The sequence below is a fragment of the Phocoena phocoena genome, chromosome 10 (assembly GCF_963924675.1).
Source record: "Phocoena phocoena chromosome 10, mPhoPho1.1, whole genome shotgun sequence".
Lineage (NCBI taxonomy): Eukaryota > Metazoa > Chordata > Mammalia > Artiodactyla > Phocoenidae > Phocoena > Phocoena phocoena.
This window is the reverse complement of record NC_089228.1, coordinates 23130371-23143048: the sequence shown is the minus strand read 5'-3', so window position 1 is coordinate 23143048 and position 12678 is coordinate 23130371. Positions and strand designations below refer to the sequence as shown.

General features: G+C 39.3%; 1 protein-coding gene across 1 annotated transcript; it reads left to right on the top strand.

Moving 5' to 3' along the window:
- The first annotated feature begins 530 nt into the window (after window positions 1-530).
- KBTBD8 (kelch repeat and BTB domain containing 8) lies at window positions 531-10003 on the top strand. Its single transcript, XM_065886094.1, has 4 exons — window positions 531-546; window positions 1211-1421; window positions 5735-6849; window positions 9540-10003. The coding sequence occupies exons 1-4, from the start codon at window positions 531-533 to the stop codon at window positions 10001-10003; spliced, it is 1806 nt and encodes a 601-aa protein (XP_065742166.1).
- Window positions 10004-12678: the final 2675 nt, after the last annotated feature.

The following is a 12678-nucleotide window of genomic DNA, read 5'->3' as shown; positions in this document are numbered from 1 at the left end:
CACAGCCCTCACGCGGACCCCCGCTTTCATACCGGAAGCTAGTCATTGGCAGGAGATTTAGGAAACGAAGAACAAGGTGGAAAAAAAAAAAAAAAGATCCGGGGGCCTGGAGAGAGGCCTAAAATGGGGAAATTTGCACTTCAAGAGCTTCCCCTACCCCAGCCTCTCAGAATGACAGCTCTCCTCAGCCAGAAGACTACCTCTCCCGGCAGGCACTGCGCGCCCCACAGACACAGGCTGGCGGGCTCCCTGCGCTCCGCCTCCGCCCGGACCAGCCAATAGGAATCCCCAGCTTGGGCCTCCGCCCTACCCGGACCACGCGGGAGCGGGGTCAATAAAACTACATTTCCCGACTCACCTGTGCGCTCCTCGTGGCCAATCGGCGCCCGGAGTTCGGAGCTTGGGGGCGGAGCCGGATGCATAGGCCACCCCATTGGCTAGGGGCGGCTTAGAAGAGCCGGAACCCGGGAGAGAGAGAAGCGAAATGACATTTCCTCTTTAAATAGCTGGAGCCCGGGCCCCGTCGAGAAATGGCCGCGTCGGCAGGTGGGTCGTGTGGTGGCTTGGGAGGTGTGGAGGGGAGGTGGGCCGGGGACGAGGCTCAGGCTGCGAGCTGAGGCGGGTGGCGATGAGGAGCCGGAGCGAAGGATGGAGAGGTGGACAGGGATGAGGGGAGGGAGGATGAATGGCGCGGAGGGAGGTGGGCGGTCCGGCCGGACAGGGATGGGGAGGCCGGGTACCGGCCGCCGCTCCGACCTGTTCGCAAGGCGGTTGAGGGGGTACTGGCGGCCGCCATCCATCGAGCTTCCCTCGTGAGGCTCCTGCCCTTCGCTCTCAGCTGGGACGTTCTGGCTGTCGGCGGAGTCGCCGCAGACACCTCGCCTGTTCTGCCCGTACGGTCCCTCTGCGAGCACGGGGCTTCGAGCTCGCCGGGCTCCCAGAGGAGCAGGCTGGTGTGTGAACTTGCATCGCAGCTCGCTCTTTCCCAGCTCCTACCTCGCGGTCCCACTGAGGGTGTCTGTGTACATATATGCATTTCTGTAGCGGGGGAAAAACAAGCCAAGCGAGAAACAAACAACTCCCCGCCCCATCCCACACACACCAAGGAAAAAAAAAAAAAAAAAACCCAAACCAAAAAACAAAAAATAAAACCCGCGACGCCGAAACTGGCTCCGAACTTCTTGTGGTTGTACGATTTTTCTCCTCCTAGATTTAAGTAAGTCTTCCCCAACACCGAATGTGATTCCATCTTCAGACACAGCCAGCGATGCCATGGACCCCTTCCATGCTTGCAGTATTCTAAAGCAACTCAAAACAATGTACGATGAAGGACAGCTGACAGACATTGTAGTGGAAGTGGATCACGGGAAAACATTTTCCTGTCATAGAAACGTTCTTGCTGCAATCAGCCCTTACTTCAGGTATGACGATGGTGGAAACCTCTATTGATATCCTCACCAAGTTCCCTTTCTCCCTCAGTATTGCCCACTTGACTTTTAGACTGAGATGCAAGAATGAGATGAAACCAATGCATTTGTTTCCTGAGAGTAAATAACATGCCCTATTTTATTAAGCGCACCCCGCCCCTTTTTTTATTTGACAAATTCTTCTAGAATTCAGGTGGTTGGTTTTTAAGTTAGTGAACATGTTTTTGTTTGTATGTTTCAGAAAATCTAAAATTGCACTGCCCAATATGGCAGCCACTAGCCGCATGTGGCTATTTAAACTTCACTTACCTAAAATTAAATAAAATTAAAAATTCACTTCCTCACGTACACTAATCACATTTAAGGTGCTCAGGAGCCACCTGTAGGTAGTGGCGGCCACACTGTACAGCCCAGATACAGAACCTTTCCATTACTGAAAGTTTGATTGGACAGTGCTAATCTGAAATTTGTTCCAAAAATTTATCCAGGATTTCTTTCGTGCACATTAACTCTTTTAGAGTTTAAAACAAATTACCCACTTAATGGATTGTTTTAATGCCCAGGGGATAAGAGCAGTGAAATGAAAATGAATGAAATACAGTTTCTATGTGTCTTAGGCCCCAGGCTAGTGATTATTTCTTAAGATTTCCGGAAGTTTTTTTTTTTTTTTTTTCTTTTCCGGAAGTTTTTTTTTTTCTATTTCGGTACGCGGACCTCTCACTGCTGTGGCCTCTCCCGCCGCGGAGCACAGGCTCCGGACACGCAGGCCCAGCGGCTATGGTTCACGGACCCAGGCGCTCCGCGGCACGCAGGATCCTCCCGGACCGGGGCACAAACCCGTGTCCCCTGCATCGTCAGGTGGACTCTCAACCACTGTGCCACCAGGGAAGCCCCGGAAGTATTTTTAAGCTAAGTTTTCATTTTCATTTATATTCATCTTTATACATCATAAAACTTTGTAAAGTAAAATTTCAAAACTTGGGTCTAAAAAATAATTTCATACTCTAAGATCAGTGATAAAGGCAGTTTCCTGTTTAACTTCTCCTTTTGCTTAAGTGCTCACTTTAAGCCTTTCTGTATTCAGAAATGGTGCATGAAATGATTGTGAAATAATTTTCTCAACCTTTATAGGGCATATAGCAGTGTAGTGTTCCAGACGCTGGTTTCTGGTTCCTCTTTCTCAGAATACTGTGTTAAATATAGTCACTTAAGTTTGCTGCTTGTGATGTAACCATTTAGACTTACGTAGGGTAGGTCATTGGACTATTAGGTATTAACCATAATGAGGCAGTGAGCTGGAAAGAAAAAAGAAGAAACAGGTATACACAGAAGGTATGAAGTTGGGCCTCTAATGGAAACTGCTGGTGAGATTTATTTATCTAGGCTATCCATTAGATATGGTTAGGTCATTTATGTGTTTAAATATTTGTCACAATTACTGCTTATCAAGCTCTGGGCAGGGCTCACTCTACATACATTACTTTATGTAATCTTTACAATCCTGTCTCTACATAGTTGTTATTCCCATTTTACGTGTGAAAAAACTGAGGCTCAAGGAGGTTAAGTGACCTGCCTAAATCATCTATCTAACTAGTAAGTGGCAGAGGCTGGGTTTGATTCCAGAGCCAGGCTTCTTAGTCACTGTATGACTTTTTAGGAACAAGGGTGGGTTCTCTTTAAAGTTTAATATACAGAAGTGTTCATTGTATATTAGATTTGAATAGTAAAAAGAAATAAAGTAAAGATGTCTATATCTCACTGTAGTTCTATATTCTGGCTTATATCATTTAACGATCATACTTACTTAAAATTAAGTTTTGAAGACCTGACAAATCACTTGGAAAGAAGTATGCTACAGTAGATTTTCTTAATTTCCAAGCAGTTAAGGAAATGCTTGAAAAACTTTCTAAGCATAAGGTATGTGAATTCAAATGAAGATATTTGTCTAGAAGACTTAAGGATTAGGTTCTTCTCTCTTGCTACAGCTGTTTGTACAGAACTTTTTTTTTTTTTTTTTTTTTTCCGGTACACGGGCCTCTCACTGTTGTGGCCTCTCCCATTGCGGAGCACAGGCTCCAGACACGCAGGCTCAGCAGCCATGGCTCACGGGCCCAGCCGCTCCGCGGCATGTGGGATCTTCCCAAACCGGGGCATGAACCCGTGTCCCCTGCATCGGCAGGCGGACTCTCAACCACTGCGCCGCCAGGGAAGCCCCAGAACTTTCTTGGTACCATTGTTGCTCCTATGTGAGTTGTAGAAAGTCATACTTAATAGTTTCTAAGTCTTGCATCACTGGTGGAAGAATAGAATAGCTTGAAATCTGGCCTGGCTGTTTCCTGCTCCCAGTGACTTGTCAGAAGTAAAATTCGTATGATTAATAGAAACTTTTTGCTGCTCAGGGTTTTGTGTGGGGAAGTACTCCCACTTCATATCGAGTTTACATAAAGAGCCTATTAGAACAGAGGAGAACTTGAGTGTCACGCTGCTCCTGTGTGTGAGACCAGCTTATTCAAGTCAGTAGTAGCTCCCATGATAAAGGGCTATGTGGTAATGTTCTCCTTTGGGAGTTAATCTTTGCCTGATGAAGGGCTTTATTTTTCTTTTTAATTGGGAGCTGTATAACTGAGTTTTTCAGCACCTGAATTGAAAACAAGCTCATACAATGGTACATCTAGTTTCTAGTCATTTAAGAAAAAAAAGTCTGCATGATATTACACTTAAAATTTACATAGTAGAAGTAAAAATAGGACTCAAAGGACGGTTAGCCCAGGCAACAAGCTGGGTCCAGGTACCCTTGTATACCTCCAATATTCCATATTGCATTTTTGAATTAATTTCATGTTTCTGATGAAAACTTTAAAAGTGACTGGAAATCTTCCCATTCAAGGATCACACTTAAAAATAAAATAGGAGGGGTCTGGATCTGAATAATGGAGTTTATCAGCAGTGTTAGGTCGGTGTCTTCAACGGACATCTATTAAGCATCCTAGGGCACACAGTCCTTTTCTCAAGAGGATTTTAAAAGACCTTTTGATTTTATTTATTTATTTATTTATTTATTTATTTATTTTTTTGCGGTACGTGGGCCTCTCACTGCTGTGGCCTCTCCCGTTGCGGAGCACAGGCTCCAGACGCGCAGGCTCAGCGGCCATAGCTCACGGGCTCAGCCGCTCTGCGGCATGTGGGATCTTCCCGGACCGGGGCACGAACCCGCATCCCCTGCATCGGCAGGCGGACTCTCAACCACTGCGCCACCAGGGAAGCCCTTGATTTTATTTTTTTTATTTAATTTTAAGAACAGCCTAGAAAGAAACCTTAAAGGAGGGAAAAGAAAGGCAAATGATGTTTATAAACGACTAGGACTTTAAATAAAGAGCCAGGCTTTTGGCTACTTAATGTTTTGGCCAAGAAAGTACCATAAATACACAGATAATTTAAAAGAAAAAAAAGAAAAGAAAAAAGCTTGGTCTCAAAGACAAAAGTTTGGAATTTTGAAAACCATTATCTTCTCCAAAGAATCAGTTAATTCTTAAACTCTCTTTAGAAGTAGGTATTATATTAACCCTACTGTAATCTTTATTTATATACAAATATATATAGGTAAAAATATGGTAACTTTGAGTCAAGCAAAAGTTTTCAAAATATCCAAGGATAAGTGAATTGATGTTCTTTATATTCTCTATGATCATTAAGGAAGCATTCAAAGGATAATTATTTTAAAAGTACATAGAAGTAGATAGAGTAGATAGAAAATATGAACTTCTGAAGAACATCTTGTTTTTCTAAGTTGAAATTTTTAAAAATATGTTTTGAGCACAGGTTGCCTTGTAAATTTCCACTGGGTCATGAGACGTTTTATTAGACAGTCTCTATATGCTAATGTGTCACATTGACACTCTATGGGTATTCTTAAACTTTCTGACTGACCTGGTGATTGAAGATCTCAAGTCCCTAAGGCATCTTGACCAGAAGCCTCGATTGGGCTCCAAGGGAAATAAGATGTCCTGGAATATTCCATGCCACCTTCCGGTGTGCTTTAATTAGGTATACTCTCCTTTTCTCAGAGTTGGCACAAAGTGGACTGACTGGGCCTGAGAATAGGGTTTTTTAAGATTAGCCAGACCAAATTCTTCTGCTAGATGATCAACTTTTATCTGCTTTCCTGATATTTAGGATATCGGGAAACACATTAGGAAATATTTTACTGTTTCAAAATGTTGTCTTTGTGGTAACTTTATGTTTTTAAAAATTTGCCACAATAATTTTTATTTATAGCACACATAAATTCACCACTCTTTCCTTCCTAGATCCATGTTCACTAGCGGCCTTACAGAAAGCACTCAAAAAGAAGTTCGAATCGTCGGTGTTGAAGCTGAGTCGATGGATTTAGTGTTGAACTATGCCTATACCTCCAGAGTTGTTCTGACAGAGGCCAATGTTCAAGCCTTGTTCACTGCAGCTAGCATCTTCCAGATTCCCTCCATCCAGGACCAATGTGCTAAGTACATGATCAGTCATTTGGACCCACAGAATTCTATTGGAGTCTTCATCTTTGCTGATCATTATGGTCATCAGGAACTCGGAGATCGATCTAAAGAATACATTCGTAAAAAGTTCCTGTGTGTCACCAAAGAACAAGAGTTTCTTCAGTTGACGAAAGACCAACTGATAAGTATCCTAGACAGTGACGACTTAAACGTAGACCGGGAAGAGCATGTTTATGAGAGCATTGTAAGGTGGTTTGAACACGAACAGAATGAAAGAGAAGTGCACCTTCCAGAAATTTTTGCCAAATGCATACGTTTTCCTCTGATGGAAGACACCTTTATAGAGAAAATTCCACCTCAGTTTGCACAGGCTATAGCCAAAAGCTATGTGGAAAAGGGACCATCCAGTACCAATGGCTGTACACAGAGACTTGGAATGACTGCATCGGAAATGATCATATGTTTTGATGCTGCCCACAAACACTCAGGAAAGAAGCAAACAGTGCCTTGTCTAGATATATTCACAGGAAGAGTGTTCAAACTATGCAAACCACCAAATGATCTAAGAGAAGTTGGGATTCTCGTATCACCAGATAATGATATTTACATAGCAGGAGGGTACAGGCCAAGCAGTAGTGAGGTCTCCATCGACCACAAGGCAGAAAATGATTTCTGGATGTATGACCATTCCACTAATAGGTGGCTATCCAAACCATCCTTGCTTCGAGCCAGAATAGGCTGCAAACTGGTGTATTGCTGTGGTAAGATGTATGCAATCGGAGGGCGAGTTTATGAAGGCGATGGGAGAAACTCGCTAAAATCTGTGGAGTGCTACGACAGCAGAGAGAATTGCTGGACGACCGTTTGTGCCATGCCTGTTGCTATGGAGTTTCATAATGCTGTGGAGTACAAAGAGAAGATCTATGTTTTACAGGGTAGGTGCCTAAGTGATTTAGTTCTTCATGAAAGGGTAACAGGTCAAATTGTGGTTCACCCACTCATAGTAAAACATAAGTTGTTTCTGTTCATTGAGGAATGCCTCTGGCTTTCTTATCATAAACTATTTGTTGGACCAGTCTGTTTTTTAAAAGACCAGTAAAGAAAATACACTTTTCAATCAGAAAAGGCAGGTTCCTAAAATGATCCTGTGTTTTATGTTCTTACTGTGTTTTGACATCATGCGGAATAAGTATTTTTGAAAATATTTTTTCATAAATAATAGTTCAGGATTTGGGAAAAACTCAGAGCCATTTTTAAGACTTCAAACAAGAAAGCAAGTTTGATACATGACATTTTTGCTCTTCAGTAATATATAATCAAGAAATGTAGCAACTACTTTTCTTATGGAACTTACTGGATTAGTTTAAAAGAGAAAAAAGAACAAAGCATCAACTGCAGTTGTACTATTCAGTTGCCAAAGAATTTTGTATAAGCCTTACGATCGCAAAGGTTATGAAACTTAATTACAAAGAGTTTTCAATTACAGTCTTCAAGATTTTAATTTCACTGCAGTTGATGCTGTCATCCATAACATTGTTTTCAGTTTTTTTTCACTGAAAAACTTTGAGATGTCTCCTTTTTCTTACTGTTAACATTATGAGAGGGACGATAATATACTTAGCTTAAAAATTTTTGTTTAAACGATTGAAGACTATTACCCTGGCAAAGATGATCTAGTAGAAGTAGAAAGAGGAACTTAGTAAGAGCAAGTAAGATATTTGATTCAAGGTTCTGATTTGTGCTAATGTTTTCCTTGTGTTTGAATTCTTATCTTAGTTGCTTGAATGCTGAATGCAGTGTTGACAGTACCAACATCCTTATTCTTCTTTTGTGTTTCTTAACTGCTTATATATAAATGTTTTCCTTACACTGACTACTCAAATAAAACAAGGAAAAGGGGGCAACTTCTGTGTAGACACACATGATTTTTTAGGTCGTTTCCCATTCTTTTTTTTTTTTTTTTTAAATATTCTTTGCTCTAATCCTTTATCCAGCTTAAAATTTCCTAGAAATGCCTAAACCCATATGTTTAAACTTCAATGTAAAGTTAATTCTCCAGAGGGGGTAGTACTCTCTAGTGCCTTATTTTAGTTGACTAGAAGCATGGACATGATTTAGGTTTGTTGGTCTTGCCAAAAAATGGAGTACCTGAATGGATGTAAAATCGATCAAGTGTGGTTGAATAGGTTATATCATCCAATATGATGAAGCTCTCTCTTTATATATTTTGGTTTTACTGGCTAACCAGTTAGTTGATAGAGATAGAATTAATTAGATGACTCCCAGAGGGAATGTAAAGGTTGTGTATTAATGTAAATATTAAGGCAAAGTAACAATGAATTAATAGAATTTTAGGGCTGGAATGAACATTGTTTAATCTGAGATCGTATTTTATAAAAGAGAAATCTGAGGCACTGAGGGTTTTCTTAATTGCCCACCACTGGTTTTAATTTATTAAGAAGACTTTAGATTTTAAAAATCAACTTTTAAAATGTATTATCTTTCCTTTTTATAAGAAATTTTTAGAGAGGTAGTACATGGTAGAACGTGGTAATTCCTGTCTTTATTAAGAATCCTGTTATATGTTAGTCAATAAGCATACATAATATGCAGGCAAAAGCTAGGACTTTAACAAGCTTTTTGTGAAAAATTAAAATTACAGCATCACTTTTATTAAGTAGGCAGTTATATTTGTTGATAGGAGTTAACCTAGTTCAGAACAGTTTTCAAGGGGAAGCTCAACCTAGAAGTAGGTACTTATAATCTAAACAAAGCCTCTTTATATAAATAAACTTGACATGAATAGTCAGAAGCTTATGCTCTACTGTCAGTGGCTACCGGAGTATCATTTAATCTGTTCATAAAGGATTCAGATTTTCATATCAAGGATTTTATACAAATGTCATAATTACCAAGCTCTTGTAAATCTTCACTAGTTTAATTCTTTTAGACATTTTTTGTATTGCACTCTGACTCAGCACACCCTTTCATTGTCAAAATAGAATTGAAACTGACTCATAGTCAATTCTCATAAATAATGTGCGTGTTTTCTATCATCTTAAGGTCATGTTTTCTCCTCTTGAGTATTTGTCTTTGCATTACACCAACACTAAAGTGAACACATTAGTGGCCCATAGACACAAATCTGAACAATTCTATGTACCATCTTCTAATTAAATAATTAGTACTTAAATTTATAGTGGCTTACTCATGATTGAAGCTATATACATATTTTCATCTTACTGGTTAACCATTAGTAATAATGTTTTTTTTTTAGAGCTGGCTTCAAATAAATTTTCTGAAATACCCAATTGGAGAGAGTAAATGAAACCAAGCTCTTAACTGTTATACTGCCATCAAGCCAAACTAATGCCTCATACTTCCCCATTTTGAACACCCCAATTCACGTTCACTCTAATACTATGTTATGTTGTGCATGGAATGAAGATGTTTTAAGCTACCATAATATTTAATGTATCTATGGAGATTATAAAAGAAATGTTTTAGAAAGTAAAATATTTGGAAAATTATACCTTTGGGTCTTCAACATACAACCAAAAAGAGACATGTAAATGTACATATTATTGTTTTTTCTTTTTTTTTCCTCCCCTTTTTCTTTCTTTAGGAGAATTTTTCCTCTTCTATGAGCCTCAGAAAGACTACTGGGGTTTCTTAACCCCCATGACTGTGCCTAGAATCCAGGGCTTAGCAGCTGTATACAAGAACTCTATCTACTACATAGCTGGAACCTGTGGAAATCATCAGCGGATGTTTACTGTAGAAGCCTATGATATTGAGCTCAATAAATGGACTCGTAAGAAGGACTTTCCTTGTGATGAGTCCATAAACCCATACCTTAAACTGGTACTTTTCCAGAACAAACTCCATTTATTTGTTCGAGCTACTCAAGTGACCGTTGAAGAACATGTCTTCAGAACCAGCAGAAAAAATTCTCTTTACCAATATGATGACATCACTGACCAATGGATGAAAGTGTATGAGACCCCAGATCGGCTCTGGGACCTTGGCCGGCATTTTGAATGTGCTGTTGCTAAACTCTATCCTCAGTGTCTTCAGAAAGTACTTTAATGAATGGCAGCCCTTAGTGAGCTCACTGGCACCTTGTGCTCGAGGAAACTTGGTCTTTCAATGATACGAGAAGTGCTGTCAGTATTTAAGAAAGCTGAGAGGGTTTATACATGGAGATGGGTGCTCTTAAAGATGAGCATAGGGAGGGATTTCTTTTCATCCTTGTGATGTTTTCATTTCAGTAAGCAAAAGGTAACAAAGTGCAATTATCAGCATTTTTTTTTTCTGGTATAAACGTAATCACATCATTCTAGAATTTTGTGATGAATAGTCACTGAGATACCAGATGAATCGACAACTATGCACTCTTAGAAGAGTGGTTAGGGTATTATGGGTTAGAGACATCCAAAATAGTTTGATGTGACTTTTTATTTTAAATACGGGTAAAAATCTGAGGCAATATCACTAGGACTTTAGCTGTGACCTCTCTACCCCAGAGACGCACTAACTGAGATCCTCATTCTGAATATATGTATATTTGTGTACTGTTTTCAAGTGTACTGGATTTAAATGTGTTCTGTTATTAGAGTAAATTGAAGGAAAACCAGATCAGTCTCAGAAAGAGCTTTTAGTTTGATTGTTTTATATTTCCCATGTTGCTTTAAGTTAAGCTAAAGTTTTAAAGTAGCAGTTTTCTGTTGACAATTTTTTCAAGTGCTAACACTGTCTCATTTTTTTAAATCCTGAAAAGGGCTCAAAATCACAGGTGGCTGGTGCTAGTATAAGTTAATTCATGTGTATAGTTAGGTAGATTTAAATTGTCTGAGCCTATGCTTACCTTTCAAACTGGTATGTTAGTTTCATGGCCATTGTCCTTTACCTGTTGAACTCTTGTGATTTCACAGGGTTCTCTACTAGCATGATGGCAAGGTATGGCCAGTTATTGGTCTAACTGGATTCAATCTTAGAATAGTGAAAAGAATATTACACTCATTTTGCACTAACATGGGCCATTTTGTCGCCTAACCCCCTTTCCTATCCTCTACCTGTCCATTCAGTATCAGTACAATGAAAGGTAACTTATTTCTCTTCTGCACAGAGCGTAATGTGAAGTTTTACTCCTATTTTTAAAATTCTGTTTTCCAGAAACATAAAACTCCTGCAGTAGTCTCATTTAATGGCTTTTACATTACCTATAACAAGTAAAACCTCATTTTTTTTTAATTTTTGCACTTAACAGTTATGAATAATTTTGCATTGAAAACCTTGTTCTAGCTGAAGGTGATTGAGGAGGAAAAGAGTGAGTGAATAGAACCATAGCATTATAGGTACTAAACAGTTTTTCATATTTAACTGATGATTTTCTAACAGTTAGCTAGAAATATTAACAGAGGACAAATCAACTCATGTGTTATACATAAGGCAGTTATTTGGATCAGTAACTTATTTTTTACTCTGCCTGGAATAATTAATAAAGGATATAAGTATAGTCCAGAGTCTGTCCTTAACTGGAACATTTTGATTCTGTTAAAACAAACTGGCATGGTTTGTATTAAAAACTCTTGCACAAATGGTAATGTGATACTGTGAAACAAATTTAAAACATTGCCTCTTTGCATCACATACCTCGTTTTTCAGAAACTTTCCAAACTGCTTGTCACAGCCCTCTACAAGTAGGGAATGTTTCCTGAAGCCGAATTTAAAGTGGACAGCATTTAGAGAATTCACATTTTAAAATCTAGTCTTGGGAAGCTGGATACGTGCTGTCTTCTTGCTGGCCTTGGTAGTGTGTCTATAATCTCCTTATGGACTTTGTCAACTAATCACCTATGTTTTTTCTCCCCATTTTTTCTTTGTCTTCCTGCTGGTTTGGGGCTATTTCTGTGAGCATTTTGAAGCATCTTTACTGTGCTGCAATGCAAAGGGAGGAAAAAAACAAAGCTAAGTTTTACAAGAGATGTTCATGTAATTTATTTTTGAAAGCTTTGTTGCATATCTAAGACTTCCTGCCGCTTTTTGACAATCTCCTGTATTTATTTAGAAGAACGTGTTACTTGAAACCATGACATTAGAATACTGAGTTAATTTACAATGTGCCCATGTGATGCATAGGAGTACAGTGTACTGTGGTTAATTCTGCAGTCGATTTATTCTCTTGATCTGCGCAACAGTTGATCCTTTTGCTATATTGAGGGTGTGGTCTAAGTATAGTGTGTCAACGCCAAGGTTTAGAATTTGCTATGGAAGTAGGATATATATTGAATTTTGTATGGAGAACTATTTGTTTAAATTATACAGCTGGGATATTTTGCCACTTTTCAAATGATTTCAGAAGAGGTCCTAGAAAACTAAGATTAGTAATATGCGTGGATCTTTGTTTAGATATTTAAGGTACACTTGCATAGTATGATGAGACTATAAGTAAAAGGCCCAGTGGGTACTACAGAATTAAAATATGGGGTGACAGATGCCAGTCCCACTTGACCTTTGTTTTTGCATTTGAAGAAAGTATGTAGCACTTTCCTATATAGTTTTTACACACTGAAAACTGGACGTGGTATAACTATGTTATAGGAAAGTAGAAATTGTATTCTTTATTTTCCATCTTTGTTTTCTGTTATCCTACAAAGTTGAAGCTTAAGCGTCAAGCTGGTTTCATTGGTGCATGAGAAAAAGTGGACGTGACCTGCAAGGAATCAGATTCCCTACGTGAGGCAGTTTAAAATGGCATTAAA